The sequence below is a fragment of the Agelaius tricolor genome, unplaced genomic scaffold (genome assembly GCF_023055355.1).
Source record: "Agelaius tricolor isolate 1412-34295 unplaced genomic scaffold, bAgeTri1.0.p SCAF_7, whole genome shotgun sequence".
Taxonomy (NCBI): domain Eukaryota; kingdom Metazoa; phylum Chordata; class Aves; order Passeriformes; family Icteridae; genus Agelaius; species Agelaius tricolor.
Window position 1 is genome coordinate 22,631,851 of NW_027269267.1, and position 24,529 is coordinate 22,656,379.

The 24,529-nt window shown below is 34.0% G+C and overlaps 1 protein-coding gene across 3 annotated transcripts in view; it reads left to right on the plus strand.

Annotated features, from left to right (window-relative positions):
- Nucleotides 1-24,529, plus strand: part of NLGN4X (neuroligin 4 X-linked) — a 160,580-nt gene that overhangs the window by 83,615 nt on the left and 52,436 nt on the right. For 2 of the 3 annotated variants that reach the window (XM_071430585.1, XM_071430584.1), the window contains exons 4-5: nt 10,074-10,133; nt 13,657-13,809. In XM_071430585.1, coding sequence (XP_071286686.1) covers nt 10,074-10,133; nt 13,657-13,809 — 213 coding nt within the window. The remainder of the gene's footprint in view (nt 1-10,073; nt 10,134-13,656; nt 13,810-24,529) is intronic. The other variant, XM_071430586.1, reaches the window with a different exon arrangement.

Below are 24,529 nucleotides of genomic sequence, written 5' to 3' on the forward strand. Positions count from 1 at the left end.
GTATTTCAGTCCTGGTATGATTGACAGAATAACAACAGCATACAGGCAGATATAATTTGGACTGGTGTTGAGCCAATTTTACCTTCAGAAAACCTCATTAAGTCCTTTTGTCAGTGACCTTCAACAGAGTGCCAATTATAGTTAATTTCCTCAAAGAGATGGTAGGTGTTTTAAATTGTAAATTGCACTGATTGAGAAAAGGAAACATTCAGCTCTCTTCTACAGCTGAATACAAATACAGAACAATTTTTTTTTTTGTAGGACTTGAAGGTGCATATGACAACAAATAACATCAGCAAATCTACAATAATATTGCTTAAATAAATCAAAAGAAGAAAAACTTGACCTGTTCCTTTTCACAAGGACTACTTATATTTAGTCAAATATGACTGGAATTCAATTTCTCAGAAGTAGTTGCATACATAAACTGTATTATTTCATATCTAACTCCATGTAGTTCATATATAATTCTTATAAAATGCAAAATTTAACTCGCCTTTTTTCAGAGGGAATAGTAAATCATATTATAAAATATTGATATTATATCATTCCATTATATGGTATTGTATCAAATGGCACATGCTATATAGTATTTACATCAAAAAGGTCTTTTAGTACTTTCTTCTAATCTCCTACATCTGTGAGATAATTATAATTGACAAGCCACTGTTATTCCTTTCTAAATTTTGAATAAAGCATGAGCCCCAGAACTGAAAGTACAAAATGTGAATTATGCCTGGAACATTGCAAAATTGAAAGCCAAAATGAGATACTGGAGTTCTCATCCAGTTTTTTTAATAGACAAAAGATTTTTCCACCAGCATAGATATATAATCCACAAATTATTCCAAACCAACTGATATTTTCAAATAATGGGTTTTAGATGGATGAGATACTAGTGAGCACAGTGCTGTGTTGCTGAATTTTGAGTTCAAATCATAATTCTGACCACCAGTTTTGGGGTTAGCTTAATATAATTAATAATTATATAGCATGCATGAATCAAAATGGTCTGTGTTCTTCTTTAATATTATAGATAAAATATCACAGCTTCATAATATACCCAAAACTAATGCTTGAAAGCAGTTAAACTGTAAATAATACAGAATGCTGCAGGTTTTGTCTGTGCTTTTCCCTTCCTCATCCCTCTTCCCTAAAATCTTTCTGTGAAAACAAAAAAATCTTACCAAGTTGATGGCAAAAAGGTATTGCCAGTTGTTTGGGATAAAGACACTAATTTCTGTTTTGAAAAGTCATATACATTTTCAGTACTGAGTAATAATGAATAAAATATTTATATGAACTTAATATTCAAGGTTCTATCTTTCTCTACACATCTGTTATTCAATTCTAGGGAAAATCTTTTGCCCATAGTATTTTGGGAAGTATTAGATTAATTAAATATTCATATTTCACATTGTAAAGCTTTTCATCATATACAACTTATATGTGATTTTCCCAGAAATAGCTATAGTATATTTTATTCCATCTTTTAAAATTACACTCTTTATTACCAACTTAATTATTTGGTAGTCTAATTGTTTAGTTGATTTGGTGTTATAAATCCCAGTAAGATTTAATGCATTATTGTGTGTAGATGAAGATGTCATTAAAATGTAGTAGGAAAAAAACCTGAAAACATGGCTATATGCTAAAACCAAACCAAACCAACCAACCAAAAAAATCCCAAAAACCCAAAAAATCTTTTATATCCATTGGATGTCACATATGAACCTTCTATTTACCTGTAACTAACACTGCCAAGATTTCCAAATAAAAACTAAGGGGTCAAAGATCCAGTAAACATCAACATATGGTGCCAAATTATTTATCTATCACAATGGAATAAAATTACAGTTTCGCAGGATCCACTGGCATAGCAAACACAATTAAACTCTGAATTCTCCAAAGGAAACCACAAATTGAACTAGTCTCCAAAATGAAGAATTAAATAGCTGCATCAAATAATTAGATGTTTTCTTAAGAGTTGATTATTCAGTTCACAGCTTCCAGTGGTGCCTACAAATGCCCAAAGGGAGAATTTGCACAAACAACTTCACCAAACAGAGCGTGTGCTTGCAGTGTTCAGTTGTCTGCAGAGGGGGCACATTCACAGTCTTTGTAAATGGCACATAGGTACTTACTTTCTTAAGCTTATTTGAAAGTAATCACTCTTTAGTTATAGGTAGTATCAAGACAACATTAATGAATTCTTTGCAAATTCTTTGCAAATTCTACTTGTCTACATTAAGTAGAATGTAGGTGCATCTAAGCTTGGGAATTTTGACTAATAAAAATTGTTGAATTATATTCTAATTTAGAAGTCCTATACATTATTGGCAACTTAATTGTAGTGTATTCATCATGCCAACAACCTTTTTCCACTCTGCAGCTAATTGCACTCAACTCTTGTCTTGCTCTCACTGACTTGACAATGCAGTATTAATATACTCTGAACAAATTTTGCAGTGGGATTTATAGATCCAACCAGTGGATCTATAAATGCTCCTATGGCCATGCTCCTATGGCTTCTTGTGCACCAGCAGAGCACGGGAAACTGAGCAGTCCTTAACTTAAGCCAAGCATTACTCAGTAACAACTAAAACATCAGCGTGTTATCAACATAACTCTCATACTAAATTCAAAATACCACACTGTACCAGTTACTATGAAGAAAATTAATTCTATCCCAGCTGAATCTAGGACACAGCTTTACTACAGTCACACTTTCACAAGTGCATCACTTCAGCAGAGAAATGTCAGCTATTTGAGGTCACTGCTAAGCTGTGACAGTGTTTCAGGGGATGCTTGTACTGAAAAATATGTGCTTCTTTTGGAATTAATATAACTATATGATAGTTTTATGGTTTTAATTAGTCTTTCATTATCGAATCAGTAAACATTGCAGGCTTAGTCCAGTTTTCCATCAAATAAAGCAGTTTCAGTTACACTGGAAGTGCAAGAAACACTCCTCTTATCTGTTGGAGGTCACTGAAAGGGTAGGCTTCACAATTCCCTCTTTCTTTTGAGCCATTATGGATTGTTTTGTCAAAGTAATGCAGTATATTTAGAAGATGGTAAGTTCTAGTCATGGTGTAACTTGCAGGACAAACAAATATTTTTGGAAAAAGAAATAACATTTAGGTGTGTTTCTTTCAGGAACTATACCATGTGTATGCTATAAGTTTCAGTGTTTATATTCATCATAGACATATTTTTAACAGTCTTCTTAAAATACACTGCTTACTTTACAAAAAATTATAACTATAGTGAAAAAACCTTTTTATGTAGCTGAAACCTATAGGCAACATAGAGTACAGAGTTGAGGTAATATAACAATCCTATATTTTTTTATGCAACCTCTTTTTCAACCTCAGAATTTTTCTTTTTCAACAGATTTTTTAATCTGTCCTCTGAAACCATTTGAAAAAACTTGTGAAACTGAATTTTCTTTTTGATTTAATCCTCCCTAATGCATGGAACACACAAAACTGTAGGGATTTCAGCTGATCTTCCTTACAGTCCATCCAATTATGGATATCAAAAAAATTGTCCTTTAATTCCCTTTTCTTGAAAAGGAGCATTTCCTGGATATAGAACAACATCTATGTGTTTTCTCTGGAATCCCAATAAATTTTTTTGTGTGTTGCAGCTGGAGTGATTAAGAGCATGAATTCAATTGTATTGCATGTTCCTTAGTTAAATGTTGCTGCTTTACAGAGCTAGCACTTGCAACCCAAAAGGTTTTGTTTTGTTGTTTTTAATGGCATTAGAATAATGGCTACTTTAATAGTGTGTCTTCTGCTATTCAGTGATAATATAGGAATTAAAACAAAACTAAACACATTTCATTCAGGCAAATTGAAGGAAATTTCTGAGCTTTCATTGAATTTCACATTGAAAACTACGTAGTAGGTCTAAGTCTTCATATTATTAGGAAAGAGATGGCATCTAATTTATGGCTAAGGACTGCACTGAAATCATCAAATATGGGTGTTTGCTGGAGTTATGCACATTACTGATGTATTATAACTTAATTTAGATATGATTATGGGAAAGGAGTGCCAGAAGATAAAAGTGGTTTCTTTCTGGAAGCTGATTAGCTGTATAGAGATTTTTTATGTGCATTTATGTGTGCATATTTGCTTACATGTGTACACCCACGTACAGTTACACACACATGTTGAAATTATTCAGTAAAGAGTGAAGAATAATAGTTACTTAAATCTAGAAAATATGACTATATTTTTCTTTCTTTGATTAAATGAACAGACTTCCAAACAGCAGGTATGTAGATATATTGCCTGCCTTTATGGTCTTTCCTTAACATAGGGCATTCACAGTCATTTCTATGTCACTTTAACAAGCTGAAATTCTAGACAATCATTTTCCTCCACTCTGTTTGAAGTGTCAAATGCCTCATTTGAGCTTTCTTCAGCTGCCAAATTAGAACTTCTTGTTACAACTATAAAGGCAGCTGGAGAGCCTTGGCCATAGGGATGAGCCAGGTGCAGTGTTATGGCAGCCAAACTGTGCCAGTGATGGAACCCTTTTTGTGGACATGAAATGTGTCAAGTCTTGCACACTAGGTGAGACTCAAAGCAAAGTTTTCCAACCAGTCTTAGGATAAATGCTGAAAGGAAATTTGTTGACTTGACCTGATTGTAAAACTATAATAGTTTTCATGGGATAGGAAAACAAGAGCTTTAGAGTTCTATTAAAATGGCTGCATAAATAAGACATATCACTGAGATAACGTCTATTAAAACCTGTATTAATTTGGTTTGAGCTGGAAATTTCCAGAAGGTTAAGCATGTGCTATGTGAAACTGAGAGGTCATACAACTGATAATGTGCTATGTGATTTCTGAAAACTGAGCCCTTTTCCAAATTTAAATGGGGTCAAAAAGTATGTGACAGATGGAGCAATTGCAAATAAAATGCAAAGAAATGGCATCAGCTTAAGCAGTTGTGGATGATTTTTTGCTGCCATTAGAGGTTTCAGAGTGAATACCTAATATGCAAGCGTGGTAAACTGCATGCATGGGACCTGCCTCTATTACATATATGTGATTCATATTGTCTGAATAGAGGAAGATGCAGCATAAATTGTCAGTACAACTGGGACAACTTACAAAACCAGAAAATTTGCTTCTGAATGAGATTTTTGTTCATTATGCAAAGGAAATGTGAGCCAGAGGACATGCTTACAGCAGGGTGACTTCTTAATTTCTGATAGATTTGTGCATGGCATTGGAACAAGTCTGGGAATACATGGTGACTGTTCATGCATAGATAAATGAAATCAACTACTTTTTAATAGTTTATTAACACATTGATCATTGTTTCAAAATCAAAACATTTTAGAGATGTTTTCTGACTTAATGTTTACAACTGCATTGCTTAGAGTGCTTCTTACAGGGACAAAAAAATAGCCCTCATGGAAACCTTCTTTGTTGTGACCAAATTGGATGGAGCTGTTTTCAAAACTGCACATGCACACACACACACACACACACACACACACACACACACATATATATATATATATATATATATATATATATATATATATATATATACACAAATATGAAAAAGAAGCAGTTTCCGGCAGAAAAATATCCTTTGCAAAAGAGGTTTGAAAAAGTTCAGTAATACATTGCATCATGCTCTTTTCGCTCAGCAGTGAATGGAATTGTAGGACAAATGAAAAGAGAATATGCATTTAAAATATGCATTACAAAGTCACTTCTTTTTCTAGTAATTGTCATTTACAATAAGATATTTTTCTAAAATACAATGAACCTTTATGCAAATGTATTCTTCAGTAGAACTATGCTATCTACAGCATATTTAACATATGTAATTAAGTAGTTCCTAGCCTTGACCGTTTGGGAAAAAAATTTCCATCCTAATTATATTTTGAAATATTTTTCTGCTACTTTTCAGTATTATGAAAAGTGAAACACAAACTTTACAAACCAGGAACTCTCGTCAAACACCAGGTTAGTCAATAAGGATGCTCAGGGAATTCAGTCTTTAATGCACTAGATCATTACTACTACTTCTGGATCCTGGGTTGCTGTTGAAATTTACCATCCGTGTTTAATGTGGGATGAATGAGTAAACAGATCTTAGACTGCAGAAGGGCCAAATCCTATATTATAGTGATTATGTTTACTTGGTGTATGGGAACTGAAGGTTGAAATTGCTGCTCCTGTGATTTGGGATAAGGAGAATATGAGATATGGGGAAAAACTTGGCCCAACCCTGAACACTCGCAAAAGAAGCCCCAAAGCAGAGGGAAGTGTTGATCTGTGGGACAATCAGCTGTTGCAGGCAGGCATTTTTTTCTGAACAATGGGAGTTTCTGAGTTGTGATTCCATTCAGTCTCCAAGATAATTAAACTAACCTTAGAGGCATAGTGACTTTTTTATCTTATGACAGGGATTACCATCTTTTTTTAGAAGTCTAAAGACAAATGAATTGACATTTTTAATAAAAAACGCAACATGGTTGGAAAATTCAAATTTTTTCTCTCTGTGTGAGATAGTCTGAGGACAACAGATGTCATTGTTGGAATTATTTCAGTAGCTCCAAAACCACCTAAAATACATAGGAGCATTGTTTAGAAAAATCACATGAATCTTTCAAAAATATAAGCTCCCAGCAACTTACTAATACATGCTAACAGTATCACCCACATGGCTTGTATCAGAAATAGTGTGGCCAGCAGGACCAGGACAGTTAAGGTCCCCCTGTACTCAGCACTGGTGAGTACAAGGGGACCTTGTACTCAAAGGGGTCCTCTCATTTCTGGGTCCCTTGCTCAAGGAGACTCATTTCTGGGTCCCTCGCTGCAAGGAGAACATTGAGGCACTGGAATGTTCTGTTATTGGAGGACAGCAGGGGTGGTAAAGCATCTGGCCGCAAGTCTGAGGAGCAACTGAGGGAGCTGGAGTTGTTTAATTTGAAGAATATGAAGCTCAGGGGAAATTTTATCACTCTCTACAACTACCTGAAAGGAGTTTGTAGCCAACTGGGTGTTAGTCTCTTTTTCCAAGTAACAAGGCATAGGGTGAGAGGAAATGGCCTCAAGTTTCACCAGCAGGGGTTTAAATTGGATATTGGGAAAAACTTCTTTGTGGAAAGGATGGTCAGGCATTAGAACAGTCTGTCCAGGGAAGTTGTTGAGTCATCATCCCTGGAGGTATTTAAAAGATGGTACTTAGGGCCACAGTTGGACTTGATGTTTTTCAGCCTTAACAATTGCATGATTTCATGGCTGGTATGCATAGTATGAAAAAAGTCCAATGTCATAGGAGCACAGAAACTTGGTTTGAGAACTCATTGATGTAATCCATCTAACCAGATCTCAAAATGAGTATAAAATCCTCTCAAACCCATGAACTTAGTTACAGAAGTGTATTCCAATTGCCAATAGGAGCATGATTGTTTCACAGCATGTAGGAGAAACAGTGTTCCCACTCACATTGTAAATAAAAACATACTAAGTTATAGTAATTTCTTCTGGAAATGGATTACAACATGATATTTTACATCTTTGGAGGACATAAAAATGGAATAAGGGGTGTTTCAATTATTACAGATAACCTTATGTCACATAGCTTGTTAGGTGATACATTTAATAGCATGATGTGAGCACATTTTCCAAATTCTCATTACACTTGCGTTGTTTTTATCAGAAGTACACTGAACCATTCTCTTTAATGTGCTTCCCACACTGGGAAGCACATTAAAGAGAAAATCCTTGCAATATGTAATTGATATGTGTATTGAAGATTTTGGGGCGAGATAGTACCCAAATTAAAGTGTTCTGGGACACAATTACTTCTTTCACTCAAAAATAATTGAAATAGGGATTACAGTCCTAATAACTGTAGACACAGTTTTTGTCTACAGGTACTGCATATATGGGATCACACTGATTTTGATATTTTTTAGTTCATACAGATAAAAAATATGTGGTAGTTGATTTTATACTTGCCATATGATGATCATATTTTTATCAAACAATTAAAAGACTACTTCCCTGGGGAAACTAGTATTGAAATTTGTTATATACATTCAAACTTGTGTCTATATGTATTCATTGCCTATAAACAATTATTTCTCATAAATATTTTACATGAATCAAAAATAGTTTAAGGGCAAGGTTGAGTTCTTCGTTTATTTAAATACAAAATTTACTTTATTTGTGTATCACCTGAGAAAGTATTGCACCTTCATTGGGCTATAAGTAATTGGAACAATAAAAAGACAAAACACAGATGGAGGCTGAGATTATGAGCCTGTATCTATTTTGAAAGAAAATGGGGATTGGAGAACATCCATATTTCATTGACAGAGATATTTTACCTAGTTGATTATGTACTGGATATATATATAAGAAATCCACTGGTGTACTGGATAAACAATATCTTTTGTACAACAGCATTGAAGATGGAGACTTTATGAGGAGATAGAGTATCAATCACTGCTTTTCACATTTTTTCTCACTAGTCATCATCACTGCATACATAGTGGAAGTGCTTCCAGAAAATGCCTGTAGAAAATGGGTATCTGGAAGACAAATAAACTAGTACACTGATCCTAAAACTGTATATATTAAAAAATCTTAAATACTTAATCTTAAATATTTTAGTAATAATAAAGACATTCTGTCTTACAATCACAGACTAAGATTTAATAGAAGCCTTGGACTTTGAGGGATATAAATATAGTTAACAGTAAAATTTAAATTGGAAAATAAAAGGAGTAAATAATATTTATTTAAATATGATGTATCTGTTACAAATTTCGACTTCATACATAAACAAGTTAAAGTATACTGTTCTTTTTCAGCATGTATTGAAAAGACACTTCAAAATAAAGAAAATTCAAGAAAATAATGATTAGCATGCTTAGGCCATTTTATTTCTTTAGTAGCTATGTTAATTTCTAAGCTAAATTATAAACTGAGTTTCCTATTCGTGTTTCACTCCTTATCAAGTAGCTGTTTACATTACAGAGGGCTGCTTGCTATGGGAATAAGCATAGTGTTATAGTATACTAGGATAGCTTGGTGTATTTTTATTTTTTTAGTCAGAAAACAGAAGTATTGCCCAAGGATGGGCATGGTGAAAACTATGTTTATTTCCTCTTGCTCCCATAAGTACAGACTGTGACATGTATGAGCATAAATGTTTATGCGTGTGTGCGTGCCTCTGTGTGTGTGCATGTGTACACCTCAAAAGTAGTTTAAGAAAGCATATCGGATACAAATTAAAAAAAAATTCTTCCCTAAATCTTCTGATAAAGGAATGCAAGTTCTTTATCATGGTAAGTGAATGTTTTCAGTGAATTTCTAGGTTTTTCTAAAGAGCATGAGATGAGGTATATTTTCAACAAAGGCTGGTTTTGGACCAATTTCATGAATAGACATTGACTCAACTCTGTTTCACTTTTGTTTACAGTCTTGTTTTAAATATCTTTTTGCTCATATGGAAAACAAGATTAACTTCTAAGGAGGTCTTTATGTTTTGTCTTGGTCAAATCAAGTTTTGTGAAACTCAAACAATCATTTTATTTGCATTATTTCCATCCAAAATTCAGGTTGTGGCTATTTCTTAATAAATTGTAATGAAGATGAATAAAATATTAAGTTATTGAAGAAAGTAACTCAAGGCATTATTTCCTCAAGGTTACAGAACAGAATAAAAAAATTGCATTTCTTATGTAAAACATAATTTTGTAATTTTTAACATACTTTTTTGGTTTATATTATTCTTTTTTAATAGCACATTAATTTGATTTTTTTTGAAGAAATCACTTTTAACTAAAGTACTGCATTGTCACAGAATATGATACATTTTTTCAAATATTTTCAATTTGTTCTTCTTGACATTTTATGTTTATGTGCAGTTTGCATCTTTTTTGTTTTTCAATTTCAAATGTAACAGATTTTGACATTTTTGTTACATTTTTTGTACTAGTGGTTTTTTTCTTTTTGAGAACCTGCTGGTTTTGAATTCTCTTTTTTCCCTTTATTCTCCTCCTCAATATGAACCCAGGAGCCAACACAAAGAAAAGCGCAGATGATATAACCAGTAATGATCGTGGTGAAGATGAAGGTATTTTTTGTTTTTTCAAAGCCTGACCCTGATGCATGAACATAAACTTTTCAATTTTTGTTATAATAAGAATTATTATTGTTATTATTATTGCTGTTATTTCAACATGATTTTTAGTCCCTTATTTGCAGAAGCTCACATCAGTGCGCTTCTTTATTTTCTTCTTTAGAATTTGCTTTGATTGTTTTTCTTTTTAAAATCTAAATTAGCATATAGATGACTGCAGTTCCTCCGTGACATAGGTGTAAAATTTATTCCTAAATATGTGTGAAGTGAGTAGCATAAATGTTATTTGAAACCACATATTTTTCCCCTATATTCTTTCTTAGGCTGAGAAAATGGAATTTAAAAACATGCATGTGCTCTTTTCCCTCCTACACATTTTGCATATTCACTTGTTTGAAATTCATGAAAAACTCACATATATCCTTCCTTTCACTTCCACTGTTTCCCCAGTGCACATGCTGTACATTGATACAGTTGAATTGTGCTTTGTCTTTGCTATTTTTATTTACTTATTTATATTTTTTTCTCACAGGATGTGGTTTATTTCAGGACACAAAAATAAAGGAAGCTGTTGATGTTGCTTTATTGTGTTTTTCCTGTAATCAGCTAGCCTCTGAGACGCATTCATTCAGACTCTGACCACATTCCCACTGAAATCAGTAACAATCATTTTCATTGACTTCTTTCAAAGTTGGACTGGGTTTCCTGAAAGGAAATGCTAAAAGTTCACAGTGAAATACCCCAAAAAAGTTTTAGATGGAAATGATTTCTTTTCTTGCCTTGATGCAACAAATCTATTTAGGATGCACCAAAATAGAAAGAAGTCATGAAATCTTCTTCTATTCTCACCCTTCTTTTTTATTAAAGTTACATTGTCAGTTCACACGTATTTACCAAATTAAGAAAAAACATTTTCACATTAAATGAGAAGACAAAAATCCTGGATAATTTGTTGGTCTGGTTTCAAAGCAACATTACTAATCCTCTCAGGCTTGGCCAATCCAAAGTGTTACTCCGTGTCTTTTTTCCTGTTTTTTTTTCTCCATCTGACATAATTTCAAATTACTTGGAAACATATGTCCTCTCTATTTCCCTTAAAATCATACACACTGCAGTGAGGATACTATCACCTCTTTTCCTGGGAGTTCAGGTCTATTGTAGCTACTCTGTCTGTATATAAAACACCATAATAAAAACCCCAGGTCTTTGATTTACTCTGATTGCCCTCTACCCCACTACCTTCACTGCAGAATTACACTTTTTCTTACAACACAGAAATACTGTGCAGAGTATTCTAGAACTACTCTGTTGCTTTCTGATTATCAGCTTCCTATTTCTGTGCAACACAGGCTTTTTTCAAACGATGGTATTATCATTTCTATACCAAATTCTGAAGTTAATTTTAAAGTAAAGGACAAATAACAGGCAAAACCAAAGTTGCTTCAAAGATAAATACTAGATTATGAACACATAATTATTCAACCTTTTTAAAAATTGATAAAATGTTAGGATTTCATGATTAACAAAGGTATTCATTTTAGATCTAAGCATCTAAGCATAAAGCATCCAGCTAATTTCCTTTATGTTGAAAATAATAATGTTCTCATTGAAGAGGAAGGGGAAACCTTTTATTGACTTCAACAATGAAAGATTCAACCCTGAGGTAGAATAGGTAATAAGAAAAGATTAAATGCAAACAAATTGTGCCATGAGATTTTGGGGAGAGAAGGGAAAGGTAGTTCAGCAACACGAATAATTATGTTAAATAATTTCTGCTTTCAGGTTCTTTGAGATCTTAGCTGTGCCTTCAGAGAAGAAGCAATTTTATATACTTTGCTGAAAATGCTGACAATTAAAAAAAAATAAATAGATCTACTAGAATGCACCTCATTGCTTTAAATGATCTGTTTACTTGCTGTACTACTCTTACAGTCACAACAATTAAAAAGATCTTATCACAAAATCTTTTGTTCTGCTGCTCAAGTACAACATGTAAAATACAACATGTATGGATATGTCTTTTCCTGGAAAGCAGGCAGAATCAATGACAGGCCTTAAACTCCGACAAGTAGACAGGTGTACATTGTAGCCTGGGCATTCCTGAACTCAGCTGGAAATTTATGATATTTAAGGTGTACACAAGAGTAAAGCAAAAGTGGAACACAAGAATATGGTATTCAAAATTTACCTTTAAATATACTCTAATTAATTCCACATATATAAAACACTGACTATCTGGTACCTCATTGGTGATCACATTTTTTTATCTCAGTATTTCCTAATCAGCCTGAGGGGAGGGAGGATGTTTGGAAGCTTTTCAAATGTAGATCCCTCACCTGTAGGTATTTAGCTCAGCTTTTCCTTTGTCCACCTTCCTTCTCCGCTCTTCAATATATGCCTATCCAAAAGATTTTCTTCAAAATCTGGTTCAATAATCAGAAGCTCTGCTTTTCCTTGTATGTTGTGCTGTACACTTGAAAGAAGTGCTCTGATTCCATGCAGAAAGACTGAATTATTTATAGAAGATTTGTACATCTAATGGTAGCTTGCTGAATTGCCTTCTACCTCATAGAGGAGCTTAACCTCTCTTCACACTGTTTTGTAGAGAACATCAATTTCAGATTTAGGTATTTTGAATCATCACTGGCATCAAGAGCTGAACGTTTTAGATTAACCTTCTCCCAAATATACCCCAATCACTGATTAGCACATCTTTATAACTCACTATTACATATGTAATATCAATTTCATTTTACTTTCTTTTAGAATTTTTTAAAGTTTTGTCAATTTCATTGAACTTTCTTTTAAAGAGCCAGCTGTTTATTTTTTTTAAAGTAGCCAAGAATTTTCTACCTATACAAAAGATCATCCATTAACTCAAGGTTGTTCTTTGAGGCTTGGCTGCTACTAGACCAGGAAAAGTGCAACACAAAAAATATAATTTGATTTAAATGCAAAAAATGTGTGCCATAAATTCACATAAATCCTCTCTGTTAACTCTAAGGCTGTTTAAAAGAAAGAACAGTCTACTATGTTTTCTTCTACCAGAACAGTTAGAGTTTTTGCTATTTTCTCTTACTGAACTATTGGGAATATAATTTCAATAATTATGTCCCACAAGAAATGGGAAAGTATGGATCATTACTATAATTTTATTATTAGATGCACAGACATTTCTAAATCAGTATATTTTTGAAGCTGAGAATTCTAAAGAAACCAAGATTATTTCATAATTTGGTTTTTTAGGCTTTAAGACATTTCTATTAAAATTATATTTCCTGTAATACTGAATGCATTTGAAGTGAGACCATTTTAGAGGAAATAGTATTTGAAATTTTAAATTATAAATATTAGGCTTGTAGGATGGTCCTGAACTGTGTAAGCTAGCAAGTGTAGGGCTGGTGACATTGAAAACATAAGTAATTAAGACTATTGTAAGCACTATTAAAAATTGCTAATGCCATTTTCCTTATGTTTTTATTGCTTTATTGTGTTTTCCTTACTTGAATTTTTTCAGACATTCATGATCAGAACAGCAAGAAACCCGTTATGGTCTACATCCATGGTGGATCTTACATGGAGGGTACTGGAAACATGATTGATGGCAGCATTCTCGCTAGTTATGGAAATGTCATTGTTGTCACTATCAATTACAGGCTGGGGGTTTTAGGTAAGTGACTCTTTTCTTCATAGAAATATTTTCACAGAAATATTTTATTGCTGAATTTTTCCACTGATCAATCATAGATATTTGGCTCAGTTTTGATTTTAAAACAGAACAATCTCAATGATGGATTTTGAATTCTGTCCATTTTTTAATGGAAACTGGGCTAAACTACATTATTTTTGACAACTGCCTTCACCTTAAAAAGAAATGGAGTGGAAATGTATAATGGTTTGATAACTGGTATCTTTTTCTTAAATAATTTCTATTCCATGCTTAAAACAAAAAGAAGAAGAAAGTCAATCAAGAATGAGTCCTCACAGTTTTAAAACAGTTGGCAATGGCAAGAAGAAGGAAAGTGTTACTATTTATCTGTATTTACTAATTTTGTGTGCAAATTGGTTTTTAGAGATACATACAAAAAATAAAGGCCATATACACTAATGGAATTTGTGTTGTGGGTAATAAGCAATCAAGGGGTTTTAAGGAGTACAGTGACATTATCTTCAAAAAGATAAGAAACTCCATAATCATAGTGCATAGCATGTACCAAACTTTTGTTCAAAATAAGGTTTATTTATTTTTTGAGGTTCTACTTTTCCACAGAAAAAATAAAATCTAAAAAATGGCAGAAAATGGCAGACATTAGAAATATTTGTTATCCTAGTGAAAAAGCTTATAGTTTGTATAGAACAGAATACAAAATGCTCAAATGCTCATATTTCTGGCAATTTAGATACACAGCCTAAAGTACAGTAATTTTGTTTGTGTGTCTTTTTACAAGGACTTTTGATCTTGTTTTTCCTAATAGCAAAGTTGATCTATTTTCATAGTAGGTACTGTTTTGGAACACAGAAGTCTTCTGTTGCTGAGCTATCTCTTCATGTTTTTCAACAACTTAATAGTTCATCAGAGTACTGAGTTTTTTTTGTCCCTGATTTTGATTATTCATTAAATAGAAAAGAGAAAAAAATATTTTTTTTTATGATGGAAAGATATTTCAATTTAAAACCAGAAATATAAAAAGATATCTTGGTATATTTATGCATGCAGTATTGGCACTCAGAAACCCCCAAACAAACAAGCAAAAAAAAACCTGAAAAAACAAACCAACCAAATAAACCAAAAACCCCACACAAAACAATAATAAAAACAAATAAAAAACCAACCAACCAAACAAAAGGACAAAAAAGAAAGAACTGAAGACACAAGAAAACAAATTATGTTTTGGTTGTTGTCAAACAACATATATACCCCGAATCCTTGTAGTTTTTGATCCATAAAAAAAGATTATTTAATGTATCTCTTTAAAAAGTTTTCTCTTGGTTTCTTACAACTAACATTGTTGAAGGATACAGATGAGTGTAAACCACTATAAGTGGTTCAAAATGTTTCATTGCCCCTCTGTATTTTATAAATCTAAAGGGAAAAGTGCAATATTTGCATTGGTGAACTCCTATTTTATGTATTTAAATTGAAAACAAACAAAATAGAAGAAAGAGTCAGAATGCTATTTTTTTTAATTGTGCAATTCAGGCAAAAGGCACAAAAGAGGGACATTTCTAGGAGAAAGAGAAAAGTAACAGTAGTCAGGATTTTAAATGGATTAGGAAAAACACATATGTGTATTGACATTAAATATTGCTTCTCAACAGTGGCAAATGTAACTTTCAAGACACTATGGAATTTATTCTTTATTACAAAAGTCTATGTTTGAATTAGAAAAACAGAAGATATTCAGAAAATGTGTATATACTTAAAAATCAGAGGAAATCTGTTTTATGAACATATTTGCATTTTTTTCCTCCTGGGTAAAATGTAAATGTGATCATTGAGAGCTCATTAGGCTCTCCCTGGACATTGGAAGATATTAGGTGAATTACACGTCTTTTTTACTTGCTTCATGAGTTTAAAAAGAAAACAAAAATTTCTTCAGAAAAACAGCCATGTGTAAAACAAACATGACTATTCATAAGAGTTAAAAATAAGTGTCACTTTATCACATATGGTTTGAATACTAACAATATTTGTGTCCCTTTCTTCTAGTCTGGGTTACTGGAGGTCATATTTCTGTAAATCTGGTGTGTTTCAGTGGTGTTTGATTTGTAAGTGCATATGTTCAAAAGGACCTTCCAAGACCTTGCAGTCCAACCCTGATGCCATGGGAAGGGACATTGGTTACATCAGGTTGCTCAAAGCTCGATCCAACCTGACCTTGAACACTTCCAACAATGAAGCATCTATAACTTCTCTACGCAACCTGTTCCAGTGTCTCCCCAACCTCATAATAATAATTTTTTGCCCCCTGTCCTGCCACTGTAGGCCTGGTTAAACATTTCTCCATCTTTCTTGTGAGCACTCTTCATATATTGCAAGGCTCCAATAAGGTCTCCTAGAAGCATTTTCTTCTCCAGGCTGAAGTCCCAGTTAAGCTTTTCTGACCATTTCTGTGGCCTTCCTCTGGACATTCCTTAACAGGTCCGTGGCTTTCTTGTTCTGGGGTCCCCAGAACTGGATGCAGCACTCTAGGTGGGGTCCAGAGTAGAGGGACAGGATTACCTCCATCAATCTGCTGGCCACACTGCTTTTGATGCAGCCCAGGATGTGGTTAGTTTTCTGTGCCACAAGTGCATATTGGTGTCTCTTGTCCAGTATTTTCATCCACCATTATGAAGCTACCTCATTAATCTGTCTGTAAAATACTGGAGTTTCTTCCAATGGTGGTACGGGACCTTGCACTTGGCTTTGTTGACCTTGAGGTTCCCACTGGTCCAATTTTCAAGCCTTTCAAAGTCCTTCTGCATGGCATCCCTTCTCTCTAGTACACCAAGTGCAATACTCATCTTTGTGAAGTCCACACACTTCCTGATGGTGCACTTAATCCCACTGTCTATGTCCTTAATGAAGGTATAAAATGGTATTGGTCCCAGTGTGAACCCTAAGAGACACCACTGGTTGTTACTTTGCGCTTGGATATTTAGTTGTTGACTGCAGCTTTTGAGTACATGGCCATTCAGCCAGTTCATTATCCATCCAGCAGTCTATCCAAAAAATTCATACTTCTTTAATTTATTGTCAAGAATGTTATAGGGGATTTAAAAAAATTTCTTAAAAGCATCCAGGCAGATAACATCCAGTCATTGGATTGCTCTTTGCTTGCTACTGATGGAGTCACATTATTGTCTATGGCCTCTTATTATTGTGGCTAAGCCAGACACGACTTTCCCTTGGTGAAGCCATGATGCTGTCTGTAGTCACATTTCTGTCTTGCATATGCTTCAGTATAACTTCCATAAGGATCTGTTCTGTGATCTTATTGGGCATGGAGGGGAAGCTGAGTGGTCAGTACTTCCCTGGATCCTCCTAAGTATCCTTCTTAAAACAGATGTGATATCCCCTCAGTCACTGGGGCCTTCCTCAGATTCCCTGGTTTTTCAAATATGGTGGAAATTGGCCTAGTGTCTGCATCTTTTATTTCCCTCAAGACTTTTTATTGGATCCCATGGACTTCTGTATGCTCAGGTTCCTCAGGTGATCTGAAAACTGATCTACTACAATGGTGGAGATTTAATTTCCCCAATCTCTGCCTGAAAATTTGGGGATTTGACAGATGTAGGAAAAGAGATTGCCAGTGAAAACTGAGGACCAAAAAAAATGTTTTGGTACCTCAAACTTCTCCATGGCATTTTTCAATAGTTCTCTTGTCTTATTTATTGTGGGAAATACATCTTCCTTTTCTGACCAACATATCTGTAAAAGCCCGTCTAGCCAGTCATCATATTCTTTGCCTAATTCAGCTCCAGCTGTGCCTTAGCTTTTCTAATCCCATCCCTACATAACTGAACAGCATCTTTATCTTCTTCCTAGGACATATGTCCCTGGCTCCACTAAGAAAATTCTGGTCTAAAGTAGATGAAAAGATAGATGTCTGAGTCAGAAAAGACCCTTTTTTATGTAGATGTAACATTATGACATTCAGAGTTATAAAACATTTTAACTGAATCATAGAGACAAATATTTTTATGTCTATCTTTTCTCCTTGCATATGGGTAAAATATGAGTCTTTAGATTGTGCACTGAACAATATGTATCTGTAACTCCAAAAATACCCCCTGTCTTAGAGGACTGCAGAGATGCTCTGGGAATAATTTCCTCGTCTCTCTCTTTCTCTCTAAGTAAACATGCCAAAATAGCAGACAGATGGGCACAAGACTTTCCAACTTTTTAATTCTCTCTCTCTCTCCTTTGAGTTCTAGATTTATAGATCCCCAAGAATGCATGCAGCAATAATATGAGTTGTTATTTAGAAGGCCATATTTTCCCTTTAAGTATGAATATGCATTTATCAAAATGCATTCCATGGTTAGGATACTTTTGGGACAATAAAATAAAAATACTTATATTTTCCTTCTACTTCTTGTTGTGGGCACCGTTTGAGGGGTGCTGTGGTGCTGAGTTTAATTACTTATGTTCTTCAAGGCTTGTGAGGATGCTGCCTCTGCCCTTCTAGGCAGTTTCTGTTTTTACTCATACCTCGCCACAGTGATGACTGAAGATGCTACTGGAGCTACAGGAAGCTGATAAGTTGTCCCAGTGTGAGGCAGTGCTCCTGTATACTGAAAAATACTGTAAAACACAGAAGTATTAAATCCCATGGTGGTCCTCAGCCCTCACTACATGCTTTTAGCATTGGGTAACTTTTTATTTTACATGTAAGTTCTTCAAAAACTGAGTTGAATTTTCAAAATTCCAAAACTATTTTGAGAGTTATCTAAAAAGAAAAAAGAAATTTATGAGAGTGGGAAGGAAAATAGATATCCTAATTAAAAGTATGTTAGTTATAGTGTTACAAAAAATGGAATGGTTTGAATAACCTGGCTCACTCAATCTAGATGCTGTTCAATTCCTCTTTATTATCTAGATTCTTAGTCTTTGTGGATATGCTTTTAGAAGTAGCAACATCTTTCCAACACAGCTATAAGCACTCTTTTAGGGCCTTTTTCAAGATTATGTTGGCAGGAAAAATACAAAAGAGGGATTTTTGTTTAGAGTTGTTTTACAAAGACATGACCTAAATCATCTGTCTCATGGTGAGATTTCAATCTGTGGAATCTCTGTTTAGATTTTATAACAGCAGAAAGTAAACCTGACAACTCGACCTCCCTAAAGAAAAAAAGTCCAAAACCAAAACAAAACCTCAAAGCAATAAAATCAAAGTCCTATAGTACTACTTTGTATGGTTAAATTCAATCACAGTGTTACAAATTTTCAAGAAAAAAATCTTAAGCAATCATCTAAAAAGTTGCCATATTCAAAGAGGAATGTTCTTGTGTGACAAAACTAGAGATGATTTCCAGAAATATGTATCAGTCATTTGGAAGCCAGAATCTTACTACAGAAAAACAAGAATGGCAAAAACTGAGATGAGTTCTAGAAACATGAATGAGATATTTTGGAAGGCAGAGCTAACTGAAACATCTACTGCAGTAAAATCACACACACTAAGAGTTCAGAATTGTAAAATAGAATTAGCATTTCTGAGACCCCTTGCAATTTTCTCCCTCTTAGAATTCTAAATCATGCAGATGAGAATAGATCATCTCATCTATCTGCCTTTTTGGCAATAAGCATCCATTTTAAATACTCTATCTGAGAAGGCTGGACTTTTAGCTGAAATTATATCCACATGCAATTATAATCTCTATAAGTAATCACATTAGACAATTAAATATAAATCAAGTTTGCAAGGAAGCTCCATACATCTTCAAGTTAGTGAGAACCTGAGCTTGTTCTATTTCCCTGGGTTCCTGTTGTGCAAGTTAGAGCACTGACAAAGTGTATGTTGTAAATGAACTGCTTAGGATTTGACTGACTGTTATAGGTCCATTCAGCTGAGCTGCATTCTTTCTATTCTATTCTATTCTATTCTATTCTATTCTATTCTATTCTATTCTATTCTATTCAGCAGTAATCAAATAAAGCAAGCAGTATGTGCTTTATTTCTGACCCCATGGGCCAGATTCTTGTTTACACTACTCTACAAGATATTGAACTTTGCCTTGAATAGTGTAATTGCTGCACATCATAAGTCTGTATTTTAAATTTTGATATACAGATACCTGGTCCCCTTGTGCCTCTGGACAGCCCTCTCTACCATCAGTGTGTGTGATTCCACTAGTACAGGAAACCTAAGGTGGTCTCCTGGTAGGAAAGGCCAGAGGTAATAAAACCTGGGAATGACCCAGGAGCTGGAGTGTGCTAAGTAAATCGATTTCATGCTTACACAGAAAGGAGGTTTATTTAGACTCATTAAGGTTACTGTGACTGTTTTTATTGTTGAACCGAATACAAACTTCTCTACATTGCCTCACTCACATCTCTAAGCTTCGTGCAGATTTCCTGGCCAGTTTTGTCTCTCTTGTTTCTTCTCAGCTGCCTAACAGTTTGTTAGCTAATGTCAGTTTTCATAGCTGATTTTCTAGTTCAGTGTAATTCCTAATTTCCTAGAATGACACCTGTTAATCTTACTGCTATTAACATTTTTTTGTAAACATTGCAAAGATGATAATAAATTCTTTTATTTTTTCTTTTGGTAAAACTTACATTTTTCTTATATTTTAATTATATTATTACAGTCACAGAAATTGTGTTTGTGCAAATGCAGCTCATAAGCTCTATCCATATACCATTTGATTTAGACTCTTCCATTTCAAATATCAGAAGCAACAAATGCTAAGTAACAGTGTCATCAGAAGCTATGTGTAGACTCATAGAGCTTCTAAAATTAGGTATTTTGTTTGTTGAAATTTATTTGCCAAAAATGGAATTTAGCAAGAAACTTTTGACAGAGAGTTCCTTTTACCTAAAAGCAACAGAATCCAGTTTCTCCAGGCTTGATGGATTAACTCAGTTGACCATGACAGTAGAGCATGGTCTTATAAAATAATTTTTATCATAGCCTATATAGTAAAACAGATCAAAAAGCTACAAGACAGTGTAAAAGGACCCTTTGGGCCTGATCTGTCAGCCAGTTACTAATCCAGTGCACAATGTGTTTACCCAGCAGTGTGCTGGACATGTTATCCAGAAAGATACTGCGAGAGACATGCTTTTAATACTATTATGAAGATTCTGGCTGACTAAAAGAAATGCATGTTAAATCTATCATTTTGTAGGAGATTATATTTTATACAGAAATTAGAAGGGGAAAAAAAAAAAAAGAAAAAGAAAAAAAGTGTAATTTAATCTAACCACTCCGTGGAAATGAGCTTGGTAACATAATCAGAATGGCAATAGTGTGTGTGTGAGATAAATGTCTTTACATTGTTTACAGGGAGACAAGGGAGCATCTTGCAGTGGTTAAAAGAGTTAAAAGATGCAGGATTTCACCAGCTCTTGGAAGGATAGCAAAATAACTGCATTTTTCCCTGAATTATTTTATACCTTCCACATAATTCCTTGCAATTAGAGCCTAGAAGACACTGAAGGATTAAAATACCTTTACTGCTTTACAATACCTATTCACACAGTATATGAATATACAGTATGGAGAGATAAAACATGCTTCCAGTGTGATTTTGGAGTTTCCATTTTAGAACAGATGGAATTTTTTTTTTTTTGCTTTAATATCTCCAAAAGCCTCTGTAAAATATATGAAAATATTGAATGAATAAAGCTTTCTGGTGATAGATGTTAAGTGCCTTCTTCAATAGATATCTGCAGGGAAAGGTTAGCAGCTGAGAAAGTCTATCAATTTTCATCTTTTCACTTCTACTTTCTAATTGAAAATTATGGTTTCCATTTAGGAAATCAAAATAATGTGTCTTTTTGACTTTCATTGGTGTCAAGTCTCCTGTGATAGCACTTGTTCATTTGAAGCTCACATTGATTAAGAGAAAGAATAACAGTACCAGATGCAATAAAATTACTGTTGAAAAAGTGAGAAGGAAAAATGATTTAAGAATTTTCCATTTTTCTCCCCGTTTTCACATCATCTGTGGATTGTATTATGTTATGTTTCCTAAAACTAAGTACCCCCACTTTGGGATCTGGGAAACGGTAAAATAAATAAATAAATACTTCTGAAGAATTTTAGAGACAAGAATAAAACCAGAAGGTACCTAAGTTTTGTCACTCATACAATCAAACTTTGCATAAAGTCAGATTTTAGCCATGTAAAGAAACAAAACCAATTTCTGTAAATACAATGAATAAGTTTGAGTTTTCATTTCTGCTAGAAATGTAAATCAATGTTTAACACTTACTCAGGTGTGTGACTCCTTTTGAAACAATTTAAGTATGGTTTTTTATATTTCACTTTTGTTCCATGTAAAACAAGTTGTCCAATTGTAAATATTTGTGCTCCTTGAAAATATTTCCACATTTTATAAGCAAGTGGGTATCTAACTGCATTATGTCTCTGTTATAATCTCATCTCTAATGACTAGTTGTCTTTCTATCAGAAGGTATTTCAGTCAAATAAGAGGGTAACAAATAATACATTGATTTACAGAGATTGTCTAGCCCACAGCCAAGTATCACATTGAGACTAATTAGTCATGAGAAAAATTTCATGCCTTTATACTTTCAGTGGGATTGCATTAGTCCCCAGCAAGACATAGCCAGTGAACATTTTCTTCTGTTGAGAATCTTTCAGGGAGAAATACTGTCATTGAGACTTTATGTTTTTGATACAGATGACTTAGATACTGTAAACTTCTAAGAGATTTGACTGTAAGGCTCCTTAACTTCTGTCTAGTTTTCCTTTTACCAGAAAATATTGAGAGAATTCCTGTTTCTTGGACAGAGGGGAAACAAACCAAACCGGCAACCAAAAAAATGCCACATTTCTGCGTGTTATTTTTATGTTACTGTGGGAAGTAGGAGGATTCAAACACACATTCTGCCCTAGATTGTTAATTGTTTTAAATCAAGGACTTGGATTAGTCCTTGATAAAAATACAAGGAATTCAATTCTGAATATCCTTGAATAAAGGGTAGCTTACAGATGTTGTACTCCCAAAATAGAAGAGAGAAAAAGCTATGACTCATAAGGTCCTAATTTCATCTTTACTTTTCCCTTGCTCTCGAGAGAAATTACATTGCTTCAATTGATGACTTCTCAAAGAAGCAAAAGATTTCTCTTTTCTGCTAATGTGCATTACAGAGTGATAAAAAAAATCAGTTTTTTTCATAGCAATAGAGTGACAGGAGAATAATTGCTTTTTTCTATACAACCACAACCAGGAGCTCATGGCACTTTGTATCTGCTTATGTACATCCACATGGTCTCTGCAATGCTAGACTCAAGATTGTTTCTTTCTGAAATGGTCTTTATCTTCATTTTCAAATGCTGTAAATCTGTTTTTAAAGAAATAATATTTCAATCACTTATCTTGGTGCATGGAAGTTTCTGCTGTTTTTCAGAATGTCAGAATTTAAATTATTTGGTTATTTTGTGGAGAAAGAAAAAGGGGGCCTTGGTGAAAAACCTTTTCTCTTATGCATTTGAGCTCTAACACCAGCTTTGGTGCCATCCTCTGGCTGGATTCAAGGATTTTCACATTCTTTTTAAATCATGGGGCCCAGAACTGTACTCAAGATGAGGCTGAATGAGAGGGATAACTGTCTGGTTTGGGCAGCTGGTGATGCCCTCCAGGATGGAGTTTGTCCTCTTGGCTGCCCAGGCACCCTGCTGACTCCAGCTTAGCTTGCTGCTGACCAGCATCCCCAGATCCCTTTCTGCAGGGCTGCTCTCCAGCTGCTCCTCTCCCAGTATATACATGTGGTTTTTTCCTGTGATTTTAGTCAACGCTCAATTGAAATGCAAGTTAATTTTACTGAAACCTTTCTAGTGCCTTCTGAAGCCAGCTAGTCATGCCTGTGACTGATAAGAGAGAATAAAATCCAACTAGACTTCTACTTTTAATAAGTATCAGTAAGTTTTCTGTAAGTTTTATCTCTTAGGCTCTTTAAAAATCTAAAAAAAAAAGAAGTTATTTAATAATTTATCTTCATAAACAATGTTTTTTATTAAGAATACTTTGCCCCCCTTTATGACCTTCATAGAGGTATGTGCATGGACAACACAAGAAAATATTCCAGAGATTAACTTCTAATATAGTCTTCTGAAAGAGAAACTTTATGGGGAAGATAAAAATCCATTGTGCATACCTGCTAAAATAACACAGACTTTGAACTACTATTTCTTCTTCATAACTGCATGCAATATATCCAATAACCTATGGAACAAATTTTTCTGACATTCATGATTAATTCCTCCTGCTGTTTAAATCAGGAGGACTTTTGTCTTTCAATTTAAGGTATCCAGTTTTCATCTTCAGATTGTCTTCCTTAAAATGCAATATCTTCTCTTATTGCAGAGAAAGTCTTCCTTTCATTTCAATAACTTGAATCTGAAATAATTCGCAAAGATCATAAGAGGAGGAAGCAAATCACTCCAACAAAGAAGCATCTCAGTCTGGTAATCAGTTAGCTATATAGCTGAATCATTGAGGAAAAATTGCTTGCATCTTGGTATCTGCCAAAAGATGGTACCTAAAAGAAGACTATATTAAAATTCTCCTATGGAAACACTTTCTATGTCATCTCAATGAAGATAAATTTCATTTAGAAACATAAAAAGGCCAGTCACCACAGAAGTTCTAAATTGGTGACATTTTACCCCTTCCACAATTTAATTTTTTCTCCAAAGGCAGTACTCAGA